Genomic DNA, 14,826 nt, shown 5'->3' with positions numbered 1-14,826 from the left:
AAAAATAATTCGAGTGTTATTTTAAACGGTAGACGATGCTAGACCTTATTTCAACCGTGGTCGATGTTTAACAAAGACTTAACAGTATTACATTATTACAAGTAAAAATCCTTACTTATGATGAAATAAACAAAACAAAACAAAAAGTTCTAGGTTTATGTGTGACACTGTAAATTAATAATATCGGGAGCTGCACAAATATGATGGTTGCTATTTGACGTCCGGATAAGAAAATCATTTATTAATATATTTAAATATAATTATCAATTATATTATAGACAAGTGGAGTTGAGAAAATTATTTTTTTGGCATTTGCATGATTTTGCTTTTGATTCGATTCGGGTTCATGTAGTACTTTCATCGAATTTAAATAAGTTACAGGTACCGGCAAACTTCTTGAGCATTAAACAAGGGAGTGGGGGAAAGTTTGCGCATCGTATCGCAGCGCGGGACAAACGTCAACTGATTTCCCAATCACGTGACGCGCCCTCTCCCAATGATACCTAAAAATTGTTTCTGCGCAGGTAACATTTGTTTAAGATGTTTGCCGGTATCTGTTATATTAATGAATTTTCAAAGGTGTTAAATTTATTAACCCTTTTTACCCTAATTGTTATATAAAGAACAAAGCTTTTCTTTTCAGTTAATATGAAAATAATTGCACTGATATCGTTTAATTAGAAAAATAAACGCTATTACCTTTAAAACACGTTGTATATTTAGACGTGGCCATGTGCCTGTATGTAATTAATCCTACAACGGCTACAAAACAAAACCCTGCAAAATATGAGCGGTGGCACGTGGTTCACGAAATGCTGAAGCTGATCCATGTCCAACCAAAACCAAACCAAAACCAAAATATCCATGTCCGGACAACACCTGCTCCAGACGAAAGATTTTTATCACTCGTTCACTATTAATCATTACTCCATTAAACAAATTAGTAGATTAAAGGTATCACCTCGACGTCCACCTTTCCACAACTGCGTATTTTTCTAGGCAGTTCTTGCCCCGCACCACCACTTTGTGGAACCAGCTGCCAACTGAAGTATTTCCGAACCAATTCGACTTTGCTTCCTTCAAGAAAAGATCGTACCAATTCTGAGAAGGCCGAAAATACACTCGCGAGCCCTCTGGTATTGAGTGTGTCCATGGGCAGCGGTATCAATAAAAAAAGGTGCGCTAATTAAGTAAGAGCCATTTAAGAATAATAGAGTCTTGTTTCATTTACATAACTTTAATTTAATTTTCAAATGTTGTTGTGTTAGTATTTATATCCTATATGTTAGTTTTAAAATTTTCATCGCCTGTGGATTTATTCGTGTCCTTGCAACCCACCGATGGGCGCTGAAATCTTTTCACGAAGATAAAGCCATACTAGATTTAGTACTTATTTCATATAATTATAATACATCCTTATCTACTTTATGATTCGTATTAAAATATGGCAATATTGAAACTTAAATAATTGTTATCACTTACACCTCTTGAATACAATTAAAATACTAACTGCTATGAAAAAATTCAAGGAAGTTCATTATAATGGAAAGTTCGAGTATTGTTTGTCATGTGAAAATGTTCGCACATTTAAAAAACGTCGGCTGGGTTATGTAGTCTATCAGTAGTCTATGCAAAAGCCTGGCCGGTCCGCATAATCCACGTCCGAAACTTCGATCTTAGAACCTGTTGCAGCAACGCAAGGTAGGGGACGAACATGCTGCGTCTCAAAACAGGTTCCACCTATTTCTTCCTAGAGAGGAAGAGGTTGCTCGATGATCGAAATCGCTGATATTGACAGCGATTGCCACCTGCTTCTTGCCCAATTATGCTTTAACATAAAATTTAAGGTTATTTTTTTATTTACTTGTGACATTAGCTTTTACTTCCTTTCTTTCTTCAAAATCTTGCAATTTCCGTATATATAGGAAGTACGGAAGTATACTTAAATTATCACCAATACAAACAATAAAATTACTATATATGACACAGGGTCAAATCGCTCATTATATATTATATAAAAAATATGTCACGATTACTCGAATTTTTAAATACGAGGAAGCTGTATATATCTATGTGACTTTTGTTTACAATATTTTTCAACATCTGAGCGTTTAATTTACCATCAAAAAATCGATTGCAAACATATATATTATAAAAGAATTGGTGGGGTGATATTGTATCTGAAAGTAAATTAAGTTTTGATAAATTTCAACGTAAATTGATGTTACCTTTTGTTATATATGCGGATTTAGAAGCTTTTGAAACTCCTTTGGCATCAAAATCAAGTATCACCAAAACATTATTGTATCATATTCTTGCAAATAAATATTATCATTATCATAACCATGTTCAAACTATCCTTCAAAATCACATTAAATAAAAGTACGAAAAGATATTGTATATAGTTTTGGATACTATATTAAATGCTCATACGACGATAAATTGTCAAAATATGTCACATACACTGGTTAAAATAACGTATTAAAATTTATGGAATCACTGAAAGATAATTTGAAAATAACCGTTAAAAAAACCGGTTTCTAAAAAGTCGCTAGTAAAATTACACCAATACAAGAATTGTTATATTTGTAAAATAAATTATGTGGGGATTCAACGAATTACCACGGTTGGGGAATTTGTTGGGGTCATACATAAACTTTGTTCAAAAAAATATAGAGTACATATATGTAATATACCAGTTTTTTTGCAATATTTAAGCCATTATGATGCACATTTTATGATGCATGCCTTAAGCTTTGACGAAGGTCAGGTGGAAGTTCTTCCGCAAAATAAAGAAATATATGTACATATCATTTTTAAAGGTACTTAAAATCAATAATAATGATGTATCTAAGCTAAATTAAGCAAAAAGTTAAAATAATTATAATTTTAAAGAATTATCAAAATGTTTTCCCAATTCAGAAGCCTTTAAACGGCTGACTAAAAAAGGTGTATTTCCATATGAAATAATTAGAGATTTTGATACATAAAACTACAATCAACTTCCAGATTTTTCACACTTTTAAAGTACTCTCACAGATTCCATCATTTCTAATGAAGATTATAATCATGCCAACCACGGTTGGAAACATTAATTCAACTTTAAAAATTATTGAAATTATTAATATTTATTTATAAACGGTTTTATTTTTAAACAGATATTTTTGAAAATTTTAGATGTATTTGCATTAAATGGTACGATTTAGATTCGGCTCATAAATCCTACATAAATCGCTCAGGTATCATACGTTATTAACCTTTTATTTGTACGAGAAATACTTATAATATAATATATAAATAATTAGTACCTGGATGGCCGAGCTTTGCTCGGTATTTTTATTTTTTTATAAATTGTGTTTTTGGAAATCATACATAAGTACCGAATTACATACTAATAAAATGATGAAATATGAACAATATAGATTATATATGCTGGAATAGCTTTAGTGTTGTTGTGTCGTTAAAGCAATTAAAAAAAATAGTATTATTATTCCCCGATAGATGTCAGTAAGATTCATTATTCAGTATAAATTGGGACTACTCAAACACCACCTTTTTCTTATTTTCTATCATTTATTCCTAGCAAGATCGATTTATCGCCCCCGAAACCCCCCGTATACTAAATTTCATGAAAATCGTTGGAGCCGATCCCGAGATTACGAGATACAAGAATTGCTCGTTTAAAGATATAAGATTATAAGTATTTAATATATAAATTAAATATTAAATACTTAATATTTAATTTTTATTGGACGAGATGCACTCTCACTTCAGTGCCATCGAAAAGAGTTATTAAAATCAAATCAACTTGTTTGAATATAAATTGAATTGTTAATTGTTTTTTTTATATTAAAACTATATACTTAATTAAAATGTTATCGTAGGAATTCATCAGCAAAATTAATTACAAGCAAAACCTATTTAGATAACATTATTAAGTTTAATATCATGAAATTAAAAAAATATATTATTATTTACTCTTCATTCTTATTTTAATCGAATCAATTTGAAAATAATGTTAACAATATAGGGTCTGAAACGGGGTCATAATAAATTTTCCCTCATTGGGGGTACGATTATTTTTAAAACATAAACATACGATCAAAACACTGTAAATATAGATAAACAATAAAATGGTGATCCGATTTCTGTATCAAAGCAGTTTTTTATGTATAAGCCTTATGTGCTTGACACACTTCATCTACTTCTTCTAAAAGGCACGCCCATTTCTTTACGGCGTATTCCTTCACCGTACAGAAATATTAGTCTTCTAGTGCAGAGCATTCGAACTTCGAACCTATACCCATACGACAATTGAATTGGATGTATTTGAGCCTCCTGCCAGTTTGCCCCCCTTTCTATAAAAAACATAGGTCTCAGTTTATATCCCGAATAAAGCTAGCTCTATGTCGTCAGCAAATCTGAAATGATTTAGGTTCAATTTGTTAATACTGATTCCAAAATGCTTCCAGCCTAAGTTCCTGAATATATTTTCTAACACTGCTGTGAAGTGTTTTGGGGAAAGTGGATCGCCTTGCCCAACGCCTTTTGGAACGATAAATTCTTCTTTTTGTTGTTCAAGTTGGGTTGTTGCTGTGGTGTTTTTGTAAATTTCTTACATGTATTTTTCTATAATTTGCTTCACAACAAGAATATGGTCGATGGTGAATAATCGGCGAGAAACCCAGCTTGCTATCTCGGTTGGTTTTTTTTTCAGGTGTATTGATATTCGCCCGAGTACTATTCCGCTGAAAAATTAATGAGCGTTTTTTCGAAATTTCTACTATCAGGTTAGGTAGGTTTATCATATTCAGAAGTGCAGTCAAGAAAGAACCAATTACGCAAAAAATCATTGTGCGTTGGGGGAGTTCTGCGGTACAAAATATAAAAAAAGTGCAGACAGTCTAGCAATATTTAAATGAAGACTTAAAGACCGTCTATTGAGTGATCCCGATCTACGGAAATAAAAGTCCACCCAATTAAATAATTCATCCTTGAAGTTCTTCAATGACCCACGACGTGATAAATTGTATCTTTAGCATATAAGTTAAATAAAAGAAGAAATGTATTTAAACCCAACGACACAAAAAACAAAACAACAACAAAAATAAATTAATGGCGCTATAACCTTTTGAGGTTGAGGCTAGTAGGTGAACAGACCAGTGTGCCTGACACACGCTGTCGACATTGGGTCTAGGGCCAGGTTGCCTGACGATGTTTTCCTTCACCGTTCGAGCAAATGCGTACATAGACAAGAAGTACATTGGTGCACAGCCGGGGATTGATCTACGACTTCAGGGATGAAATTTGCACGCAATAGTGATTCCAATAATGAAGTTAATAATAATTGGCTGAATTCTCTACCGGCCTTGGCTTTTCAAAATAATTAAAGACAGGTGCCGACATGTCAGTTAATGCTTATTAATTTGCATATGATATGAATAAAATAATAGCTTTTTTCAACCTCTTTAATTACCAATTCTTAATTATCCTTAGCTAACTTGACGAATATCTCATTATTGTAATAACATTTTCAAATTATACTTTTTTTTTAAATCTATATTTTATAAATTATAAAAGAACATTTGTTACCATATCTTAACGAACAGTTGATTTAATTATAATAATATTGACTACTTACATTACATTACATTTTCCTAATTTCCGTTCGCGCCCTTTTGTCAAAACGTCAATCTATGACAAACACCTATGCCTAGCGAAAAATTGAAATTTTAAATGGAAATCTTGAATATTTTTGCATAGATCTTTTATTTTTATTATTTAATTTGTTATTAATTACCCGAAAATTCACAAAACATGAACTCTAAAATGAATTTACAGTATTATTCACTTTAAACGTGGAGTATTGAACAAAATATTAATGAATAAAATTGTTCAAAACGAAATAGAATTACGAAAAATAGCCAAAGAATCACCGTTCCCGTAACGCTGGTAAACTCGCAAACGAACTACTGACTGAATACTGCTCTCTCTTGCTACTACACTGTGATACAGACAAAAGGCCTGCAGTGTGCTAAGAGAGGTCTATGAGAGGAATAGAGAAAGAAATCGCCTTGCCTGATCACACTTTTAGTAACGCTTACGTCACGCGTTCGCCAGCTTACTCCCCAAGTCAAGCGTGCGTAAAGAAGTTTCATTTCAATAAAATCTTAAAGGTTTTCAACTATCTACAGAAGAATCATAAAACATAATTCCAAGTTTGCTATCTATTATTGAGTCAGTTTTTTAAATCGATATCGGTACTAGAGATTAAATGACGGAGTTTGTGATGTTTTTTTCCTACTCAAAAGTTTCCGCCATTACGTAGAATCTCGGCACGTCGTATAATTATAAAATATGGTGCCACCGTACGTATACAATTTCACGAGTACCAAAATATATCCAAGCAAGGAATTTAAATAATTACAGTAATAGTACTTAGGTCCCTCATGCATAGGCATACCTAATATATCTCTTATTTATTTTATAATGTCCTTAAATTCAGCTGTAAGTTGGAAGCAATTATGTGTATTTGTGCTTGTTCATACTCAAAGAACTGTACAAGTTAGATCCTCTCGCAAGGAGTGAAACAACATGATGACGTGATTATGTTCAACTCAGAGTAGTCAACTCAACAAAAGTTCTGGAACAGATCTGATGGATTTCGAACGTGTTAAATAGTAATCAATATCACTAACACCTCTCAAATACAATTAAAATACTAATGGCCATGAAAAATCTAAAAAAGTTAATTAGTTGGTTTATTATGTGTTTATCACGTGAGAAATTTTGTACATTTAAAAATCGTCGGCTGGGTTTTGTATTCTAACATAATTTAAGCAAAAACATGGACATTCCGCGTCGTAGACTTGGACCTGTTGCAGCCACGCTCATGGGCATTACCTAGAGCTACAGGCAATACAGGGCCAATGTTGAACATTCTGCGCCTCAAAATAGTATCCACCTAGTTCCGAATCCCGTTACTCGATGTCCGAAACCGCTGATATTGACGTGAGGTGAGTGGCGATCGCTCACCTTATTGTTGCCGAATTATGCCTTAACTTTGAATGTTATAATTTCATTTATTTACTGCGTATTTGTTTTTAAATTAAAGTCTTTGAAACTTCCATTGTTTCTAAAAAACATGAAATTTCAATAATTAATAAACATACAAGACGTACAAACTCGTTTAGTTATTTTGTTTCAATATGTACTAATAATTAATAATGCTAATTGTTTTTAAGGTAATTTCCGGCATTATCGAAAAGTTTAGTTGGTATAAATATGCCGCTGAAGATAAGAAATGTTACATCGAGGAATCCTATGACTGCAGTAAAAATGTTTCTTCATTTTGGGATATTACTTCTTTTGTCTCCAGGAATCTTTGGTAAGATAAACTTCATTTAATTTTATCTCTTTTTATACGCAATATTTTGTGGGTTTTGTCCAACAGTCATCCTTAGCGCTGTCTCGTCAATAGTAGCTATTATTATCACATTAATTTTGCAAACAAATTTTCGTTGCATCTTTTAATTTGCTCAGAAGATATCATAGCTTTAAAATAATTCCTCAACAAAATAATTGCAACTCAGACAACGAAGCGCGCGGAACAATGTCCAATAAAATGAAGAATGTTCACAGGCGAAGTGAGCGTTTCGGAAGCTGTAGATGGAGACAGCCGAATAATAGGTGGCCAAGATGCCTCTCCAGGCATGGCTAAATACCAAGTTTCCATTCGTGTTAAAAAACGAAATGAAGATATGCATAATTGCGGGGGGTCTATTATAAACCAACAGTACGTCTTAACTGCCGCGCATTGCATTGTTGGGTGAGTAAATTTTTTCATTCCTTTTCATTCCATTGTAACAGAGCAGTGTTGGCCTAGTGGCTTCAGCGTGTGACTCTCATACCTGAGGTCGTAGGTTCGATCTCCGGCTGTGTACCAATGGACTTTCTATGTGCGCATTTAACATAATATGCTCGAAAGGTGAAGGAAAACATCGTGAGGAAACCGACATGTCTTAGACCCAAAAAGTCGACGACATGTGTCAGGCACTGGAGACTGATCACCTACTTGCCTATTAGATTTAAATATGATCATGAAACAGATTCAAAAATCTGAGGCCAAGACCTAAAAATGGTTGTAACGCTACAGATTTTTTTTAATTTATTCATTCCATTGTATAGAAAAGCTATAATATATAAATTCTCCTCCTTGCTTGCTCACACTGAGTCGTGGTTTGGCAGATGACGTCAAACCGTTTTCATTATCATCTACTTTAATAATTTAAAATGTGTTTATGTTATCTTTTAAAGTGAAACGACGAACTTTAATGATGATATCCTTATAATTTCCAATAATAACTTATAGGTTCCGTCCCGAAGTGGTGTCTTTAGTAGTTGGCAGTCACCAGATCAAATCAGGTGGCCAGCGTTACAAGGTTAAGAAATTGGTGCCTCATGAGAAATTTTCAAAGACCACAGCGAAGAATGACGTAGGCGTCATAGAAGTCGACGGCAGCATCCAATACAACAACAATGTTCAACCAATTGGGTTGGTCAACCACCAGGTATCCGTTGGAACGCAATGTCTTTTGACCGGTTGGGGAAAAATAAACGCCGTGAGTATATTAACTTTGTTATATTCTTCCAACGAGAAATAAATATCGTTTCTCTGGTCGTCTAGTAATATATGTATAGGAATGTAATGTAATGGTGAATGTGGTAAATCACAGAACAGATTTTATCTTATTTTTACTTATGTAACTTAAATGACGTTGTGGTTTATGACATTTTCTTTTGAATTATTGTATGTAAAGGGAGGATAAAACTTGCTGAGTTTTTTGCCCGTTCTTCTCAGAACAAGACCTCCTGGTAGTCTTGCGAACGGATGGCGTAGTTTTGCGCTTTCGCGAATTTTGTAAACGTTTTTGACATTCATAAGCATGCCTTAAGTCGCATCTAAACTGAATAAATAAATTTTGATTTGATTGATTGAATAGTCGGTGAAAAAGTGTAGAAATATGGAACACAATAGTATATTTCATTGCAAAGAGTTCCGACAAATTAGACAGTCGGAACAAGTTGCAATGACGGTTCCGTACGTGTACTGAACAACTATTTTTAATACAGTTGCGAAAAAATTAAGCAATTTAATAAAACTACATTATGCTTTTTTTTTCTTCTCTCCACGCAATAAATTCGTTGTACGACTTTTACATTTCCGGTAAAATGTTCTCCGAAGCATTTTGATCAATTACTTAAATTGAGTTCGGGTGGTTTTAATTCAAATAAAATATCGTCGAAATTACTCATTTTGTGCAATAAACAAACAACTAAACTCCCAATATTTTTTTTAAACGCCAACAGTGAAATAATATAAGCAGAGTTTTTTTATTTGTTTTCTTCAGCCATTGCGGGTGGGCAAAGGGAACTATGCCCATACAGCCAAGTCTTCAGTAGAAGTTTTTAATTGATATGAAATGAAAAGAAACCTTACGTACGCCGTCGTCTTAGCATCGTCGGCGTACGTGGCGTAGAGGAGACTGCCTATCTTCTAGCTGACTGTAAACTTCTCTAAATTGTTTCTAAAATCGAGAAAACATTTAGGTTAATCCGTCTTCGTAACAATATATCAAAGTTATATTCATCATTAACAATAAAATGACCTGCATGACACGCATTATTTTAACATTTTTAATACATGTTGATTAATATTACAGGAAAAGAACATTTTTCCAAACAATCTTCAAATGTTGTTTTTCAATACTATAAGTAATAACGAATGCACTAAAAAACTGTCACGCACGCCTTCTAAGAAATTTATGCCTATCGATAATGGACAAATCTGTGGTAGGCGCCCGAACCACAAAGGCACATGCCAAGTAAGTAAAGTTTTTTTTTTCTATATACATGTGTCTTCACTAAGACATCATGGAACATTACGATCTAGCCTAACTTAAGACTAATAAGTAATTTAAGTCTAACCTAATTTACTAAAAAGGATTATTATATAAGTAAGTGTCCAATAACACTACTTACAGTCTCTATTAAAGGGAAGAAGACACTCTGTTCTTGTGTTCTATTTTGCAGACACTCTTTAGCACTTGATATTTACGTACATTATCACTAAATTAGTAAGTAAAGTAACAATAAAACTGTGAAATATGACTCGGTGGACGTTACAGAATTTTAAATATAGAGATAATATTTTCATTTCAACGTATTTAAAAAAAATATGTCAGAAGAGCCAGTATCGGGGATTTTTAAATTCGCAAATCAGTGACGTGTTTTAGAAGTAGAAGACTGATCACTTACAAACGACGCGTTTGTTTTTATATTTTAATTGTTATTTCTTACAGGGTGATTCCGGTGGGCCTCTCGTTATTAAAAATGGTAACAATTTTGTTCAAATTGGAATCGTGTCCTGGGGAATTCCTTGTGGCTACAACTATCCTGATGTATTTTCTTCAGTCTTTGGCAACTACAATTGGATACAGAGCAAAATTAAGTGATTAAATTGATTCTCATTATATATTGTAACATCTGTGCTAAATATAATCATTTGAATTATAAGTATATTTTATTGTATCTAAAAATAACATCCAACCCCTTATTTAAAAAATCGATTTAAAGACGAAGACGTAATACGCACAGGAGCACCTATAAGCACGAAATTCTTTTAGAATTTTCCAGCCTTGGCTTGAAATTGAAATTTTAAGTCTAAATTAAAAATGCCCACCAAATTATTATAAATACCAATATAATATAAATATATAATATATACCATATCAATTTGTAAAAATACGTACTCATATTTTAAATTGAGAAAACTGAATCCAAACAAACTTACCACAGAGCATTGATTTAATATGTATATATAATAGTAACTATAAAATATAATAATAGGGAAGCAATAAAGGGTAATAATTTTACCATCCCAGTAATGGGTTTCGAAACTATTTCTTAAACCGAAACTAAACTAGTTTATAATAAAACATATTTATTAAGGGTTTTGTGTTCTAAATATTTCCAAAAAAATTGATGTATAGTTTTCATTAAAACTATAATAATATATGTAGTAAGTAGCGTACCTTAAAATTAATTCAAGGTAATTTTAATTTTAAACATTTTATAAAAGTGCCCTCTGTGTCTTAGTTGTTTTACTAAGTTGTTCTACACTCTACAATCCAATTGTCCTTACTGAACTTCAATTAAAAAAAATGAATTTATTTATTTTTATCTGTATGTTTATATTTAAGTTTTTGATTCATTTGAAAATTCCTGTGGTAAATCTCTTAATGTCTAAATATATAAAACAAAGTAGTGTTAGTTACATCAATGACAACTTAAGATCGGCTGAACCGATGTAGGTTTATATGGATTCTTCTCCGCTCCGAATAGCAGAATGAGTAATAAAATATCATCACAAGTTATCGAATGACAATAAATTAATTAATTTTAAGAATGCAAACTACATGTGGTGCCATCTATTGACAAAACTACGCAAGGTACAATAAAATGGAAACCAGACAGGACTTACAGTTGGCCTACTTCGTACTGAGAGTCTTGAGGGGTGTAGTGTGCAACCCGAGTGTACTCCAAGAACTGGGTTTCTTAGTACCTATGGGATATGTGCGACGGCAAAGGCCTAGGTTATTTGCGATACCAAGGGCAAGAACCAGCCTGTTCCACAGATCCCCGTTATCCAGGACGTTGTACCTACTGAAAGCTGTATCCGACACTATCGACAAGTTTATATGTTCACAGAGTGTATATTTTAATTAATGTTTCTTTATTATATATTATTAATAAATTTCCGTATTTGCGAAAACAGTTATATTAATGTTATTACCTTAATAAAATCATAAAATAAGTTTAACTAAAGCGGCGGAATGAAGTTAGCCGGACCGGCTAGAAATTAATAGTCTTAGAAATGCTGATTCTTGATGTTACAAACGACTATCGCCGAAACGGCTTTTGTGATGCAGCAGAAGTATAAGTATTAACTTACTCATGTAATAACTTTCAACGATTAAGTTTAAACGCAGACCGAAATGAAGTGGTTTACCGTCTAGCACCTAAATGTTGTGTAATTTACACTTACATGACACCTTATCATAACGCGTATACATCCGTGACATCCTTGCAGTAATAGACAGTTCGCTTTTGTTGTCTTCAATAGTTTTTCTGGTTCAATCAAGATTTCTTAAGCTGGGAGACTCTGGTGGACCCTTCATCAGTGGTGATGGTGTACAAGTTGGCATGTCTAGGGGGCTTAGCTTAGGGGAAAGGTGATTTTTTACAACTTTTGCAATAGCATAAAAAATACATACAACCCTTAACTTTCACCGCTCTACAGTGAACTTTAACCTAGGTCTAAAATCTCCAATATTTTCCAAGTTCCTTCTATCAAAACCAACCTAGGAAATCAGGCACCTCCCGTTCGAATTCTTTACAACTTTAACGGATTGAACACAGCTTATCCGGAGCTGGATATATTCGATAGTGGGCTGATCGGTTTTAGAAAAAGCATTGTTCGGTACCTTTCTCAAACCTAATTCGCTGTTTTGCTGATGATTTATTTTCTCTACTTTAAGTACCAACATTTGGTAAATTAATTTTATTTTATTTTATTCTGTAATTTTCTTATCTTGTTTATATTTTTTATTGTATTTTTATGATTCCTATTTTTAGCAAAACTTATGTTTACATAATATGTTGTTAATGATAATGTTATTAAATATAATATTAATTATATTGTCGTACATATTAGTTAGAAGATTTTATAAAATTATCAGTAGATTTCGTAATATGTATGATGTTGTAGACTTAATAAATAAATAAACTTCTATTTTGTATTAGTTACTTAAAAGCTTGTGCGATTAACTCTGAGCTTCATATTAAAGTTTTCATTGCGGAAAACCGAAAAGTTTCTGTGGTAGCATAGCAATATGTTACGCGTTGGTATGTACTTAGAATCCTTTTGGATACTAATAATAGTCTCGTGGCGTTAAAACCTTAAGTGGCCTGACTTTGCATCCGTATGGAAAAGTCATACTTCTGCGACTGTGTAATGTCGTCGATTGCCACGTCATACCATACCTATCGACAATTATCTTTACCGTCCGAGCAGGTATTTATTGCCAAGATTTGAACGTACGATCTTAGGGTTAACAAAACTAGCAGGCAAAACTACTACTTTACCGTTTTGGCAATTTTAAACCCTACATTGAGGAATATTTTTCAAACGAAAAACCGAGTTAAATAAAATAAAAAAATATTTATTCAAAATATTTTATTTCCTAATTTTACTTATCTATCATCTACACACTACTACTACACTATAATATCTACATACACTGAAGAACAAATTATAACAACTTACACAACTCACAAATTTAACCCTATATATAATGGAACTAATTTAATTCCCGTTTTAAATAAGTGATGATTTGTATTACGGTTTTGTAAAAGCGTCGCACAGTCGGCAACCGCTGTCCTTGTCTGACAAATGAGGTACGCTCTAACTCTCTTTCACTCTACCTCAAATATTTATGATCTTTAACCGCCAGCAACCCTCATTTGCGGCCAGATATAATTAGGCACCCTTATATGAAAATTAATAGAAAAAAATTAGCTTCAATTTGACATATAATTAATAGATATCCGTTATAAACGTATAAATATATCGAAATCATACCTGTTTACACTTGGCTGCAAAGAGGTGCGGCCATGTGCGCAACGGCAACCGTGATTTTTTAGAATCTTCATATTAATTACCGTGATGTAGACGTTATTTTATTTAAAAATTAAATGAACGTAATCTTTTACCAAAAATCAATTCAAAATAATTTAATTAAAAATATTGGCGGCCAAATTTTGATAGGCAACCTAGTAAATATATATTCTCCTAATTATAAATAAACATAAAAATTTGGTTTTAAACAAAAACTCGATGAACGCACCAATCCTGCAGTGGGATCTCGGACTAAAAAGAGATCGAGTGAAACGCTTCTTATATAGCCACTTGAGCACTATTGCCTTCGAAAATAAAACTTGAAGACTGATGAGAAACTTTATGTATTCACATTTTTCAAAGATTATAAATTTGTTATATTTATCAAATTATTTACGAGGAAGAGGTTATTAAGCAGAGTGCCACGAATAATTTATTAGACACTGGGTGACCTATCAGGGAACATTGCCAATTTAATATATCTACTCTTTTTATTTGGTAATTGGGCCAGCTTTACCATCGTCCTATGGGGACTCATTTTCCTAAATTTACCACATTAGAATATCAGTATGGAAATAACCCCTGAAATGTCAAAGTTGAGACTTTTCTAATGTAGTCCATAAAAGCTCAAAGTTATAAATGAAAAATTCACCAAATTACAATTCTTTGATTTTAAATGTTTGAATCAATTTAACTGTGATCCAAAAAATATCAATGCGTTGAATAAAATTTTCTAAATTATAAACTTTGAAGTTCTTAATACATTAATTAGAATTAAACTTTTAAGATATATAATTGTAGGTAACGATCCTTTTTGACTATACCTCACGTATTAATTTTGGCAACCAAGACAAGCTACAGATAATAATACAAAGGGAGAAAAAAATTTAAACACCTATATTATATACTATGGGTATTATACTGCGATTGAGGTATTTCCGACATCGAATCGTTTTTCAAAGGCTGGCAATACGAGCCTTCTGGCATTGTGAGTGTCTATTAGCGGAAGTATACAATGTATAAATTTGGCCCGTTTGCCCATTAAAAAATAATAATAGTAAAAATATGTTTATTATGGAAGATAAGAT

The 14,826-nt window shown here is 32.6% G+C and overlaps 1 protein-coding gene across 1 annotated transcript; it reads left to right on the top strand.

Moving 5' to 3' along the window:
- Positions 1-7,269: 7,269 nt before the first annotated feature.
- LOC123689792 (chymotrypsin-2-like) lies at positions 7,270-10,575 on the top strand. Its single transcript, XM_045631404.1, has 5 exons — positions 7,270-7,387; positions 7,642-7,828; positions 8,372-8,621; positions 9,723-9,884; positions 10,362-10,575. Exons 1-5 carry the CDS (start codon positions 7,285-7,287, stop codon positions 10,512-10,514), a joined length of 855 nt encoding a protein of 284 aa, XP_045487360.1. The 5' UTR covers positions 7,270-7,284; the 3' UTR covers positions 10,515-10,575.
- The last annotated feature ends 4,251 nt before the right edge of the window (positions 10,576-14,826 follow it).

Source organism: Pieris rapae, chromosome 2 (genome assembly GCF_905147795.1).
Source record: "Pieris rapae chromosome 2, ilPieRapa1.1, whole genome shotgun sequence".
In the NCBI taxonomy this organism is placed as follows: domain Eukaryota; kingdom Metazoa; phylum Arthropoda; class Insecta; order Lepidoptera; family Pieridae; genus Pieris; species Pieris rapae.
The sequence above is the reverse complement of the archived record's forward strand: the minus strand, read 5'-3'. Positions and strand labels throughout refer to the sequence as shown.